Raw genomic sequence first — 15565 nt, forward strand, 5'->3', positions numbered from 1 at the left:
CACGAGATCTCTGAGGGACTTTATAAAGCTCTGTTTTGTGAGCGACAGTGACCCCTGTCTTCAATGAAGGAACACAGAATGACCCCAGTTCTTCCTTCAGGTATCCAGGTATGTTTAGTGTTATATCCAAGACTCATTACGCACAAACTAGTACGACTAATACAAAGCTGGTCAAAGTTCTTTATCTTCATTCATGCTATTAGTGGAGGCAAAAGGGAATTAACATTTACTCAAATACTGTCTTTAAAGGGACACTGTAGTTTTGGATAAGACAGTCAAACTCAGAAATACTTATTTTTTCCATAACTGCATAAACAAGCTGTTCTCAGAGGAAAATAAGGTCCCCAGAACACTGTTTGAAGCTAGAAAAGTGGGCAGGGTCCGCCACATATAAACAAAGTAAAACTATGAAACTGTAATTCTTTAAAGTCAGTTTGTTTATTCAGTTTATTCAGTCATTAAAGTGAAGAGAATTTGTTTGTTTAGTTTGTTTAGTCATAAAAAAAATTAAGATCTTTCTCTTCTGATTAAAATGTCTTCCCCACAACTACATAATGCACCTTTAAGTACACATTTTGGATAATTACATGAACTTGTGTGCTTATCTGTATGTTGTTGCAGAGAACTGTCACTGTAACTTTTATTTTTTTGTTAAATTTTAACTCATGCTCATTTTTATTTCCAACCTGCTCTACAAACCAGTGAGCTCTTCATCTGCAGGTGTTTGACACACAAAAAACTTTTGGTTGCATATCAGAAAACTCAACCTTCAACTAAAGTGGAGCCCTTGAAGGCAGCATCAGGCCGTGGTTTATTTACCTGTCTAATATCCCACAATCCTTTAAGCCACAGCTCCTCTATTAGAGAGTCCACCAGTTGTGGCACTGACCCCCGGGGACGCGCCGGCCCTCTGTACCCGGCGCGCGTCACGTTTCCCTGCACTGACAGAGCCTGTTCCAAAATAGACGGCACTCACCCTACACCCACCCACCCACCCACACCCTCCTCTCTCCCTGCTCTGTCCCGGTACTCTTCCCCTCTCTCTTTCCCTGCCGAGGAGCGTCACGCAGTTGTCCAGTGCGTCTCCTCAGCAAAGTCCGCACCGACTCCAGGAAAACGCACCACGGGGAGTATCATTTAAAAGGAATAAAAGCAGCAGAGGGAGGAGGAGCAGGAGGCGGAGGACATACAACAGACACCGTGAGAGCTGTCCAGGAAAGAGGGGTCTCCCCAAAACCTGAGGTGAGCCGTCTTGTGGACTGTCTTTCCTAATATGTGTGTCAGTGTCGGTGCTGCAGTGAGGTGAGGGGGTGCGTCAGCTCGTCTGCTGCACTGCTGGAGAGGAGCGAGCGCGTCCTCACCTTTGGAAAGCGAGTCAGTACAGTCAGTGTGATTGTGCACTTTTCTTGAGTCGTGCATGGCAGCTGTGGGCTACCTATAAAAGCACGTTGCACAGTGGACGCTCCCTCCCTCCCTCGTTCACACCCCCTGCGCCCCCCTCACAGCCCATGTTCCCGTGTTTGTGTGCGTTTATGTGTGTTTGTGCGGGCCGTGCGCACTGGCCGGTTAAATTTACGTTCAGTAGCGATGAAGCGCCACAGAGTGCGTCGCCTTCATTCTGGGACTATTTAGGATCAGGCCGGCGGGTGGGAGGAGCGGCCGGCCCGGGTGGGACAGCGCAGTTTGTCATGTCTATATTAGGAAAGTGGCAGTGTCATTCTTTCGCTCTGTCTCGACTCTCCAGAGCCGCGCCATGCGCCACAGAGGAGGGCTCTCTCATTAACCTGAGGCAGAGTTAAAGGAGCGTGCCCGAGATTTTTTTCAACGTTTAACTTTTTTAAAGGTGCACTATGTAGTTTTGGGCAAGACATTTTAATCAGAAGAGAAAGATCGTCACTGACTGATTTTCTCATGCACAAACAAACAAACAAACAAGCAAACAAACAGATAACAAGCTCTCTTTGTTTTCCTGACCGAATAAACAAACTGACCTTTAAGGACAACACGATTTCATACCGTTTTACTTTGCTCATAGCTGGCGGACCCTGCCACCTTTCTTGCTTCAAACCTTATTTTCCTCTGAGAACAGCTTGTTTATTCAGTTATGGAAAAGATTAATATTTCTGATTTTGTATTATTACCTCATTAATATTGAAAATATTACCGGTTTCCCAAAATATACAACTTCTTAAATTATTGAATGAGATCTTCTCTGTTCAAATCTCCCTTATTCCATTTCAATTAGGCAGCTGTTTGAGATAGTAAACAATTCATGTGAACTTTAAAGTTGCAAAAAATAAAATAATAAAAATTAACCAAAATTATCAACAGGATGAGAAGACACAACAGTTTTGACGGTATGTTAAAGACGTCTATGTACTGTGTTGTTGAGATATCTACTGAAGTAGCCCTGTGCCTGAAAACCTCGGTCCAAACCTCCTGTGCAAGCCGTGTAAACACCAACACTCCCCTGGGAGTCATGCTATGTGGGGTTGAGGTGAAGCGAGTGAGTCTTGAGTGTTTTGCGGAAGATGGCGAGTGATTCTGCTGTCCTGACATTGGTCGGGAGTTCAACCAAAAATGACAGTTCAGTCATTATCTGCTCTCCCTCAAGCCGATGGAGAGTCGGGTCAAGTTTTATTTTCGAAAGAACATTTCTGGAGCTTCACAGCAAAACAGCGTTGCAGCACTTACCTAAAAGACTGAAGTAGATGGGGACTTGTTTCACAACGTAAAAAAATAGCTGAAAAAAATAACATGAAATGGCTCTATACAGCCCTATGACTTTCCATCAGCATGACGGTGGGGTAGATGGTTGAATTTTAATTTTTGGGTGAACTTATCCTTTAAAAGCAACCCATGATCAAGGTATTTTAATGTTCAAATCAGATGGTAAGGCATGGGAAACGAGAAATATAAGGGCTTTAAAACATTAAGATAAGACAAGTAAGGCAGAGGTAGTTTTGATTCATGCTGTGGTGGCAGAAAGACAGCTTCTTCTTCTTCTTCTTCTTCTTCTTCTTCTTCTTCTTCTTCTTCTTCTTCTGTCTCTTGTCTTGACTCCTAGGATGGAAAAATATGTAATTACATTAATAATACTATCAAACCATCTCTGACACAGTTGCAAAATCAGAATATAGCATGTGTGATATTGTGTTTGCCCTGAAATGCCCCACAGCTGTCCCGCCTGAAGTGGTCACTGGAATGTAAATCTCTTGATAACAGAGAGCTTCCAGGAACGACGCCGGAGCTTCTGTCCTCTCATCAGCCTGGTCGAGTCGTGTATCCCACAGTCCTTAGGTTCAGTTTGGGGTTAAATGTAGAATATTCCATGTGTGAGAGTGATGACAGCAGGATTTGGGTCACTTTATGTTTTATTTTATTTGTAAAAAAGACAGTTTGAGTTCATGATCATCCACTAAACAAGAGGAAGAACTCTGCTGCATTCATCAGGCGTCTTCGGGGACTGGTGCAGGCCTACTTGTAGATGTGGGTTTTTAGTTTTTGCCTTATGTAAGCCAGCACAGTCTGAGAGTGTATGTTAGATAAGTTTCAAACTACATATTCTCACAGGGGTTGTATCACATGAGTGTGACTGAATGTAACTGCTGTGCTACACTCTGGGATTGTATGTGTCATATCTTAAGTTCTCCCAGGCTTTTATCTGCTCTCTGCGTCTTAGTGTTTGTCTTTGATGCTTGGCCGTCACATAGTGTTTGGTGGGACAATCAACTATTAATATCTGCACTGATGGCAGGCACTGTTATAGAATATCTCCTGTGTTTCGGAGGATTACGGCCCCTCTGGCCTGGTGCCTGGGACAGCCGCAGAACAGCGAAATGTCAGTCAACAAACAGCCTAAAAACACATTACAGAGTTCATTAATCAGAGAAAAGCTGACGGATGTTTAAAGCCACTGAAAACTGGACAACAACAAACAAAGAAACAGTATAAAAAAAGACAGCACAATATTTAAACAATACAATCTTTAGGTGTTATTTTGTAAGAGTTTAAAGGTGCAGTATGTAAGAATAAGCCACCTGTCGAATTTATACTCCAAACCAGCAGAGGGCAGCATATCAGCTGAGTAACCGCTAACTGCTGCTAACTGTAACTGCTGTTAGCTAGTCAGCTTAGTTAGCTGTGGAGCTAGCGGTCTAGACTGGGAGATCGGAGCAATGGCGGAGTGTTGGTGGTGTTTTCACCGCTTGCACAGGAGCTTTTAAACCACCGGGAGGCAGCTAACAGGCCCGGGAACTGGACTGGAACTAAAACAGCCCCTGAGAACGACAGAGGCAAATTTGATGACAGTATGGAGGTGATTTACAACAGCTTTGACCTGGACTCTCACTCCTGGGGTGACAAAGACAAGGTGTGTTCATGCAGGGAAACAAGAGTGAGGTCGGACACCAGTCAGTGCCCGCCTGCAGAGGTCTGAGCTATACTGATGGACTACAAAGTGGTATTATGAGACAGGCTGGGCTGTGGCTAGCTTGTTTGCATGCTAACTGCGACACATGACATAGATGTCTTTGTCATAACATCAAAGTTGTTATTTCTTCACATTCTGTTTATAATTTATTTAGTGTTTTTTAATGTTTTAAACTAAAATGTCTATATATTGCATCTTTTAACACCCTGTGCTGGTTTGGTTTGATCAGATTCGATTGATAGTGACAGTAAAGTGTCATCAGCTGTCCTACGATTCTGATTGGTCCATGGAAGTACATGACCTCACATGTTTCTAATTGAAAGAGCACAGAAGAAAACCTTGACTTTGACCCCATCACTCACAATAAGAAGCTGATTGAGTAAAAAAGGTTTCCAAGCGTATTTATGGATATGCAGCATGAATGGACAGTAGGCCTCTATCAGTCAGCGGCCTCATCACGAGTGAAGCAGAAAACAAAAGAAATTCAGTCCTTGCTAGCATGTCAGACAGAATCTTTTATCTGTTTTATGTAGCTCTCTACCCGATTGAAGAAAATATCAAACAAAAGCAAACTGTGCTGTCCTTTTTTTTTCAAAATAAAGAGCTTGAAAGCACCATAGAGCTACTGATTCATCTTCAAACCTGAAGACAGATGACAGAAAACACAGGAGAAAGCTGCTCAAAGCAAAAGATGATGTTACTGTTCAGCAAGAAAACATTTATAAACACCGTTCAACAATCTGCCTCAATGACAAAGACAATGACAGACTGTACAGTGGCGCAAAGAGACATAAAGCATTGGATGTACAGATTGCAGAGATCAAAATATTGTGATAACAGTTCAGGTTTGTTGTCTCAGACAGCACTCATTAGGTTGCTTTTTCTATGAAATTTCTTTGTCATTGTAGGGATGCGATCCGCTCAAACTCTTTTATAGATCGCCATTTTTTTTGTAAAAGAAATGCATGTCTTTTTTTATTTCTTGACCATCATTTTCCCAACTTTTTACCACCTCTCCTCCTCTCACCTCTCTTTGTTTCCGTCCCTCTTCTGACATCTTTTCATCCCTTTTCTCCTTCCCTCCTCCGCTATTTACTCCATCACTTTCTGTTCATCCTCTCCTATCTCACGTCTCCTCATCTTTATATCCTCCTATCTTCCTCTCCTTGCCGCAGCCATGAGTCGCAGCATCGTGCGGCAGAGCAAGTTTCGCCACGTCTTTGGCCAGAACGTCAAGGCGGAGCAGGGTTACGATGACATCCGGGTTTCCAAGGTGACGTGGGACAGCTCCTTCTGCGCCGTCAACCCAAAGTTCCTGGCGGTCATCGTTGAGTCCAGCGGAGGAGGAGCGTTCCTGGTCCTGCCCCTCTCTAAGGTCAGTAAGGCCACCGAGTCGAAACATGAGAGAGTGTCCATGAGTTCAGTGTCCGTGTCAATCTGCCAATGAGGATGAGACCAAATGCTGATTTTAATTTTTTCACATTGTCAGTATGTTGAAAGAGTGTTCATGAGGTGGCTTTATTGTTGAGCTCATCATTGTCATGGAAGGCAGATAAATCAAATCTCTGTATCAGTGTGTATCGTTCATTATTAATTATTATGAACCATTATTGTGTATCAATATTATAGATGCACACAGAGGTGGCTTTAGATTTCTTGACTAAACATTTGCCCTGTTTAAAAGCTCGTCTCAGTAACTAAATGCTTTGTGATGTTTAGCTATAAGCAGCTATAACACAATCGATGTTGTGTGAAAGAATCAGCAGGCTGTAGTGGTGAGGGTGAAGAAAAGGACGCCCAAAGACTTTGGCAGACAGCTGGGGTCAAATCCTCAGAGGACGGGCCTATAAGGTTAATGTAATTCAGAAAACAGTGCCAAGTCATGTTATCAGCAGTGTGACGGTGCAGTTTTAAGGCTGTTTGAAGTAACAAAACTTAGTATAATAGTCTGATTCGAGTATGTTCTTCCTTCTAATAGCAGAGGGTATATGTTATGCTTGGGGGAAGGACTCCATAATTGCTAAAGCAGACATACAGTGACAGAAAAAGCAACAGGTTGAGACAGATCTGACGTTCTGGTGTGGAGCCTCGTGAGGATAACAACATCGTCTTAAAATAAACGATGCACATCAGAAAGACAAAACTAAACCTGCTAATCCGGTCTATCTAAGTGAAATCGATTACTTTTATTGTTTATTACATTTTATCGATTTTAGAGGCTAAAATAAATAAATGGAACAGGCATACATTGACTTATACCAAAAAATATAATGTAATATATCAAAGGAGACCTATTCGATCTTGAAAGTTAAATAGGTCACAGTCAGCACCAAGAGAAGCTCCTCTCTCCCACAGAGAACACTGTTCCTGAAACGCCTCATCAGTAATCTCGCCTTTAATTATGTGACTTTATGACATCACACTACATCACCATGTCAGACATTCGCATAATTTATGCCTAGTAGCTACTTTGGCTCGCGAAAATTGATTTAGCACAGCTGCTCAGTTGTTGTTAGAAGTGCTGGCTCAGGCTTGTGTGAGCTGACCAATCAGAAATAAATAATATAAATATTATATGAAATTATAAGGTATATTGTCACAACACTGTTTAATTGACACAAATAATGAAAAAAAACTAAAACTCAAAATACATATTTAACTTCAAAAGTGATTTCAATAATACTGCAGTAAAGTTTTCAGTTGTTATGTGTGAAATTATTCATTTTCGTTGGCAGTTTCCTTGTCTGTCCAGTTTGCTGCAACTGCTGTAATCAGCCACGTCTGCAGCATTTTGTTGACCTGTGAGATGCCTTCACACAGCAGGTTTCATATGAGCCGGGCTGCTAATACCAACCACCAATCACAGTCCAGCATTACCAAAAATCGAATTGGTTGGAAAAATATGAACATTTTTCAAAAAATGAATTTAATTGAATTATCGCAGTGTTATTATAGGACAATAAAGAGAGCAATAAACACTCTTTCATTTTCTGAGTTGAACAATTATAATTTAGAAATGTCATGATTGTAACGAGTTCATCCCTGCTCAGATTCATCAGCATGTCAGCAGTGGTAATTACTGACAAGGAGCTGGATGAGTAACGTACAGTGTTTTGGAGACACGGGGAAATGGATGTGATTATGTACTGGAGTCACAGACGTGCTATTAATACACACCAACGTGCTCTCCATCCTCCATCTCCCCCCTCCGGGTCCCCAACAGGCCACAAGAAAAACTCCCCTTTCAACGCCTCGTCACTCAGCTATAAATACACCTCTCTAGGGGTGTGTGTGTGTGTGTGTGTGTGTGTGTGTGTGTGTGTGTGTGGAGGGAGTGATATCTCAGAAGTTGATACACATGTTCACATGGTTGGAACAGGGAAACATGGAATAACCTAGAAAGAGCATAATGATTTTAGTTTGTGTCATATTAAAATGTCTGGTTATGTCTGTTTCCTGGAAGTCCACCATGAAGCTGAGGGGTTTCTTTTTTGGATCCATGTTGAAGATCTTCACTGACATATCTTGTTTATATCAGAGATCGTTTCAGACGAAACTCTGACTGTTGGTTGTCAAATTCTACAAACTCAGAGTAGTGACACTGGTTGTCCTATGTTGACCTGTCCTATTATAGAGCCTGTAACTGTGAGACTCAAGCCAACCAGAACATTCACATTGGTATCTGTCTTACTATATTGAACTAAAAGGTTTCTAAGGCTGGATTGCCAAGTGGCCAAAGTGGGCAACTTCTTCAGGGTCCCAAAAACAGTCTCACTTATAGAGGGGACCATGTGTCAAAAAACAAACTGCTTACATGTTTGATACAAGTTGGGACAGGAGCAACAAAAGACTGGGAAAGTTGTGAACGCTCTAAAAACACCTGTTTGGAACATCCCACAGGTGAACAGGTTCATTGGTAACAGGTGATAGTGTCATGACTGGGTATGAAAGGGGCATCCAAGCAATTATGGGGCAAGGTTCACCGCTTTGTGAAACACGTGATTGTATAAAGGATATTGGGAACACTTCCTAAACCTTTTGTTTTGTTAAACACAATATGTTTGATATGTTTTTATTTATGTTTAACACAGTGTCCCAACTACAAATCGGTGCTTACTACTCTTTTAAACTCCATTTTCTACGACCTAACTGTGTGTCACTGCTGCCGTGTGTTGCAGTCAGGTCGTGTGGACAAAAACTACCCGCTGGTGATCGGCCACTCTGGGCCCGTCCTCGATATCGACTGGTGTCCTCATGATGACAACATCCTGGCCAGCTGCTCAGAGGACTGTACTGCAATGGTAATGAGATTGTGTGTGTGTGTGTGTGTGTGTGTGTGTGTTATATGTATTTGAGTGTGTGTAGACAAAAAGATGTGGGTGGGAGAGAGAAGTTGCAAATGCATGTGGAGGAGTTTGTTGTTGGGTGACTCAGATAGCAGTCATGGAGGTCATCACAGCCTGAGCCTTCATCACGTCTGCCTGCTTATTGGATGGGTGAAGTGAATCAGACGAGGTATTGCTGTGTCTACCTGTCTGTCTGTCCGTCTCACTGTCCACCCACCTGTTCCGCCTCATCTCTGTCTCTTCATCAGTCCGCTCGCCTTATTCTGTTGTCTGTCTGCAACCAGCCTCGTCATTGTAACGCAGCTGCTAATCCTGCTGCTCCAACCTGTCCCTGTTTGTGTGTGTGTGTATATAAAAGTGGAAATGTTTGGCACAGTGGGATGTTTTTTTTAGTTTTTTTTTTACAATATGACGTGTTCTCCAGACTCTCATGTCTCTGCTCAATGATACATAGCTGTGCCTACATTAAAGGGGCTCTGTGCAACTTCTGTGTTGTGCTGGAGACCAGTGGTTAGTTTATGTCAGCGGACTACATTTCTACGCTAACGTTAGCTACTGTTGCTCTCTGTTAGCGGAGCAGAGAGGGGCACTGAGACGAGGCACTCGAGAACGGACATAAAGTCACATCCAGAGTCCTTCACAAAGAAATCCACAGTCCAACTTCAACAAATCGTCCACAGGCTTGTATAGACAACCGAGGGAGACGGGGAAGGTCTCATGTTTCACGTCACGTTACAATACGCTCACATATGGCCAATAAAAAAGTGATTAATACCTGTTAATTGCTACAAATAGTTGCATAGAGCCTCTTTAAGTGTTTTAATTTGCATTCAGTGTCCTTCTATCAGACCAGAAAACATCCTGGAGGCTGCACATGGATGATATGATATGTACTCACAGGATGTGGAGAAAAGTTTTGATAATCATCATCAGTCTGGTGATTATAAATCTGTCTGCGGTTCCTTTAACTTGGACAAAACCTAATTGCAAGTTAGGGGTGACAGTTTAGTCTGAATTTAAATATGATGGGAAGTGAAATATTTAAAATGTTTTAATAGATGCACATGTTGCGGAATAGATAGGAGATAACAAACAAACCTTGTAGTAGTTCTATCTTAAAGGGGCACTATGTAGTTTTTTCAATAACTGAATAACAAGCTGTTCTCAGAGGAAAATAAGGTCCCCAGAACACTGTTTAAAGCTAGAAAGGTGGCAGGGTCCGCCACATATAAACAAAGTAAAACAGTTTGAAACTGTGTTGTCCTTTAAGGTCAGTTTGTTTATGCATAATTAAAAAAAAATCAGTCAGTGCAGATCTTTCTCTTCTTATTAAAATTTCTTCCCTAAAACTACAGAGTGCACCTTTAAACAAAGATTATTGTTGTTATTGAGTGTCGAAGTAAAGACAGACATCAGAAGCTTCAGTACTGCAGCAATCTGTGGCCCTGAAGCTCATGACTGAGTTCGGTCAGCAGGGGTCACTGTGAGGCCTGGACTGCAGGAGGTGACTACAGATGGTTGAACTATTGTTATTGGACATATATTGTTAATAAAAACTAATAACAACAATAATAATAATAATAATAATAATAATAATAATAATAATAACAATAATAATAACTATAACTTACACTTTAATTTGTGAAGCTGAATGACAAGTGAACTGACTGTAAAATCCCCTTATGGCATCTAGGACTTGCTATATAATCCCCCTTTATTAATTCAATTTTTAATTTCCTCACATCCTGCCTTTATAAGCACTCGATTTTACTGCAGGAAATGAGAACCAGGTTTGGTGTCTGTGAGGTAAGTGAGTGATGAGCTGCTCCACTGACACAAATAAGGACACGTGCGTCACTTAACTGTGACAACTCCCTGGTGATCTAGATTAGGGATGTTATTTTCCTTATCTTTTAATCTTTTGCCCAATTAATTAATCAGTTATTACGTAAAACGTCCATCACAGTTTCAAACCTTTTGTTTGTCCGTTTGTCAGTTTGCAATAAAATAAAACAGACACAATCAGAGAATCCTCACATTGAAAGAACAGGAACGCGAACATTTTAAGCAGTTTTACTCAAAACATGGCTCAAATGGTTGATTATCAAATTAAACATTTCTAACAATAAATTGCTGATAAATGCTCTGTCATAGACTAATCAATAATTTACTTCTTTCGTAATCATAAAACTACAAAATTAAGCTGCACTGATAAATAATATGTTGTATTTTATGATTACATTTTATCTTCCCAACTATTGTCGGCCTAAGAGATAAAATACATGACACTTTACATAAATGTGTGTGTTCACAGATGTGTCTCGTGTGTCAGCATGTGTCAGTGCTAACATTTTTGTTTGTGTGATGACAACACGTCTGTTGACTCAGCATGTGTTTGCTCCTGAGCGCAGTTGTCACATTCGCCCACACTTGTTCACAGCGACGTCGCAGGAATCTTTGTGCGATCGAATGATTGAATCGCAGCTTCTCTGATGGCAACAGCTGCTCGGATGCTGTTTGAGCATGGTGTGTTTGCCTTTGTGTGTGTGTGTGTGTGTGTGCTTTGTTGATGCCCAGCTCACAGACAGACAGTTGCAGCTGTCCAGTTTTGGCAGTGTTACCGGCGTGGAGCAGAGAGGCCATAACTGTGATGTCATTCTCTTCAGTGCACAGAGACTGATCATTGTGTCATCTGAAAAGGCTCATTACAGTCTTTATGTGTGTGTGTGAGGAGCAACAGGGACAGAGCTGTGTGTGTATTTGTGTCCGTCTTCTCGCGCATATGTGGATCAATCAATCACCGGCTTATGTAACTGAAAAGGCCACATTCCAACAAACTGCTGGAACATTTAGTGACATTAAAGAGAAATGTTAAAAATGTACACATGCGATTATATTCTCAATGTACACGCTGTTGATCACAGTTTTGAGAGCAACAGCTTTCTCCACTCATTGGACAAGTTTATTAAGTAGCCTTCTGGAGTTGAACACAGGTGTGGAAAGTAGTGGGTGGGTGTCGCTGGCTGATACAGCAGTCACTGCCGGTAAATTTAGGAACCAATTATAATGACTCCGCTGCACTGTAAATCATTGCAGTGTGTTGAGTTTAATGGAAAAATGAAAGATGTGGGCCTGGAGTGAAGGAGGTAAAAATACTCTGATGCAGTATCCAAGTATTTGTTTTCTATTTCTTCAAACACTGTGTGTTCCTTAATCAAATCTTTTCAAGGCGAGCAAAACCAAACCAAATTGCAGTCTTATTTGTCACCAGGAGGATTACATTGGTGAAATGGATTATACGTCAACTACTGTAGTACAAGTACTGTAAGAACAATAATAAGACAGATAACACTTCTTGTCTAACGTCAGACACAGAATTACATGGGCTGCTCTGATTTTCCTTCACCCCTCTTCTCTCCAGGTGTGGCAGATCCCAGATCACTCACTGACCCGCCCCATCACCGACCCCGTCGTGGTCCTGGAGGGACACTCCAAACGTGTCGGCATCGTCACCTGGCACCCCACCGCACGCAACATACTACTCACTGCGGGTAGGACACACTCACACTCACACTCACACACACACACACACACACACACACACACACACACACACACACACACACACACACACACACACACACACACACATCCTAGTCTCCTTCAAAGCATTCTGGTCTTTTGACTTGTGAGTGTGTGTACATTCAGATGTTCATCGTTTGCTCTCCCTGCAGGCAGTGATAACCTGGTCATAATCTGGAACGTGGGCACAGGCGAGCCCCTCATCTCCATGGACGACCATCCGGACCTCATCTACAGCATCAGCTGGAACCGAAACGGCAGCTTGTTTTGCACCACCTGTAAGGACCGACGTCTGCGTGTGTGCGACCCCCGCAAGAGGGAGGTGGTTGCGGTGAGTGAGTAGAAAATACTAATAAATATACTGTATGCCTCACAGTATAATGAATTCTAATACAATAACACCACTATCTGAGCTCTCAAACAATTATTTCAGAGTATATTTTTTGAGACCAGGAGAAATAATCTAACTGAAGAATCTAAGGAACTAGCTCTCGTTCTTCCGCTGACCAACAGGAACGTCTGGCTCCACATGAGGGGATCCGGCCAATGAGAGCCATCTTCACCAGAGACGGAAACATCTTCACCACAGGGTTCACCAGGATGAGCCAGAGAGAGCTCGGACTCTGGGACCCTGTAAGAAACAATTTAAATATCACATGCTGTTCACGAATATTAAAGATGTAGAATAATACATGCGCACTGCTGAGCTTTCTCCATTGTTTTGTACTCTCCTCAGACAAACTTTGAGGAACCTATTGCACTCTTGGAGCTGGACACAAGTAATGGAGTGTTGTTACCATATTATGATGCAGACGCAAACATGGTCTACCTCTGTGGAAAGGTACAGACACACTGGTTTAGTGATTCATCAGATCCATTATAACTCCAGGCTTGGCAACGACACTGTCATATAGATTACTGACATGTTTCATGGTTGTTTTCTGTTTTTGTGTGTTTGTGAAGGGGGACAGCAGTATCCGTTACTTTGAGATCACAGATGAGCCGCCGTACGTCCACTACCTCAACACCTTCAGCAGTAAGGAGCCCCAGAGAGGGATGGGCTTCATGCCCAAGAGAGGTGTGGATGTCAGCAAATGTGAGATCGCTAGGTGAGACACTGATTACACCAGAATACAGCTTTACAGCATTTGTTGGATGGGATGTGAGGCCTACAGATGTTGCTTGTGGGTGGATATGAAGCTCAGATCCAGCTGTTTTGAGGACAAATCTGACGATGATCGCAGAGTGCACGATATCATCTTACTTTATGCTTACAATTGTAAACTATAAACTGATAGACAGATGTGTAATAAAAGTACAACTGATGGGTTCCTCCTCTCATCTGTCTCGTCTCTTTATTGTCCTCTCAGGTTATTCAAGCTCCTTGACAAGAAGTGTGAGCCCATCACAATGACGGTGCCCAGAAAAGTAAGTACTAGTATGACCAGTCTGTAAATCGTACTTGCTATAGATTAATCCACCAAAAACTATACAAAGCAATTCACATTAGCTGAACTTTTACCAAGTACTGCTCATGTCAGTACATCGATAGTAATCATTTAATAATGGTAAAATAATTACTGCAGAATTATTGGTGACAGCCAATACTTAACACCAGGCTTATACTTGTAATGGAGAAGTTTTATGGTGTGGCGTTTCTACTTTTACTCAAGTAAAGGCTCTTTCTTTTTTATTTCCACAACTGGACTTGAAATTATTCCTATTAAAATTTTACAACAGTATTTATTTTACTTTTTAATCTTTGAATCTCTCCTTCACTTACCCCTTAAGAAAGACAGAGAAATAGACAGATTTTGAGTGAACACTACAAAACAAAACCACATCTGTTTCTTCTTGCACAGTCGGACCTCTTCCAGGACGACCTGTACCCGGACACAGCAGGGCCTGAGCCCGCCATGGAGCCTGAGGAGTGGCTGGACGGGCGTGATGAAGATCCAATTCTGGTGTCCCTGAGGGACGGCTATGTTCCGCCGAAGAGCCGAGAGCTCAAAGTGGCGAAGAAGAACGTGCTGGACTCCAGACCCACCACCCGACGCAGCATGTCCACTTTGGACACCAACAGTCTGCCGGTAAGTTGTGTTGTTTTATTACCTCATAAAGTCACATAAAGTTTGTTATGCTACATTTAATAAATCACATAATATTAATTTAATATGACTTTCTTAAGCTTTGCAGCCCGTAATCTGAATGAGAACATCTATCTCTCTGTTTGACACTTTCTGTTTATCTCTCTTCTATTTGTACCTGCCCACAACTTTTCCTCCCAAAGCTCCCTTCTTTGTTTTGGTTTATTTTTCTTAGATGCTCGCTGTCCTTGACCTGTTTTTCCTCTTTTTCTTTACCCTTAATTTTCCCCTCCCCTGTCACTGTCTTTTTTCCTTTCTCCTTCTGTTTCCCTTTTTTCCTGTTCTCCACTCTTCTCCTGTCCAGCCTCAGTTGCTTGAGAGGTTGTTGGAGGAGATTCAGAATCTGAAGGCCACAGTTTTGTCTCAGGAGAAGAGAATCTGTGACTTGGAGAATAAGCTTTCCCAGTACACCAATGGCACTGACTGACATGCGTGAAAACACACCTTCTGGAGAACTGGTCAGAATTTCAGAATCACTTCGATTATAGAAACATGTTTCCCTTACATACACAAGGAACCACCTTCTCTAATTGTATGGCAAAAATATTTGAATATTTCCCCAGCTTAACTTTGATTTGTACAGAATGAGAAGAGTGCTGAAGTAGAATGAGGGTGCTGTAGGTAAGAGGGACGTGTGGTCTGAGGAAAGTCAACACTGTTATCACCTTTTTGATAAACCTGCGAGAAAAGGACAAGTAGACAAAAAGTTGCAAGGATTAAATGCCAGAAAAAGACTTTCTACCTGGAGTGCATTTTTTTTGGTTTACAGACTACATAGTGAAAATTATACTTGCACTTCTACTATACACACACGTAATCATTAAAGATACACATCACCACATGTATTTGACTCGTCGTATCAGACGATCACTGACCAGTTTATTCAAATAAGTCGCTCAGAAAACTTTTCAAAATGTAAATAGTGATAAAGGTAACAGGAGAAGAAATTGTGAACTTGTAGCAAAATGTGAAAAGCAAAACGTTTTGTGTTCTGTAAAGGATTATACATTAGACACATTATAACAGCAATAAAAACAGTGTTTTTTAAAAATGCCTCT

At 41.8% G+C, this 15565-nt stretch overlaps 1 protein-coding gene across 1 annotated transcript; it reads left to right on the plus strand.

The window, feature by feature from the left end:
- Nucleotides 1–1028: 1028 nt before the first annotated feature.
- On the plus strand, nt 1029–15555 carry coro6 (coronin 6). Its single transcript, XM_073479222.1, has 11 exons — nt 1029–1242; nt 5608–5807; nt 8611–8733; nt 12200–12329; nt 12513–12691; nt 12874–12993; nt 13097–13201; nt 13324–13469; nt 13731–13788; nt 14223–14450; nt 14812–15555. The coding sequence occupies exons 2-11, from the start codon at nt 5610–5612 to the stop codon at nt 14932–14934; spliced, it is 1410 nt and encodes a 469-aa protein (XP_073335323.1). The 5' UTR covers nt 1029–1242; nt 5608–5609; the 3' UTR covers nt 14935–15555.
- Nucleotides 15556–15565: the final 10 nt, after the last annotated feature.

Source organism: Pagrus major, chromosome 13 (genome assembly GCF_040436345.1).
Source record: "Pagrus major chromosome 13, Pma_NU_1.0".
Taxonomy (NCBI): Eukaryota; Metazoa; Chordata; class Actinopteri; order Spariformes; family Sparidae; genus Pagrus; species Pagrus major.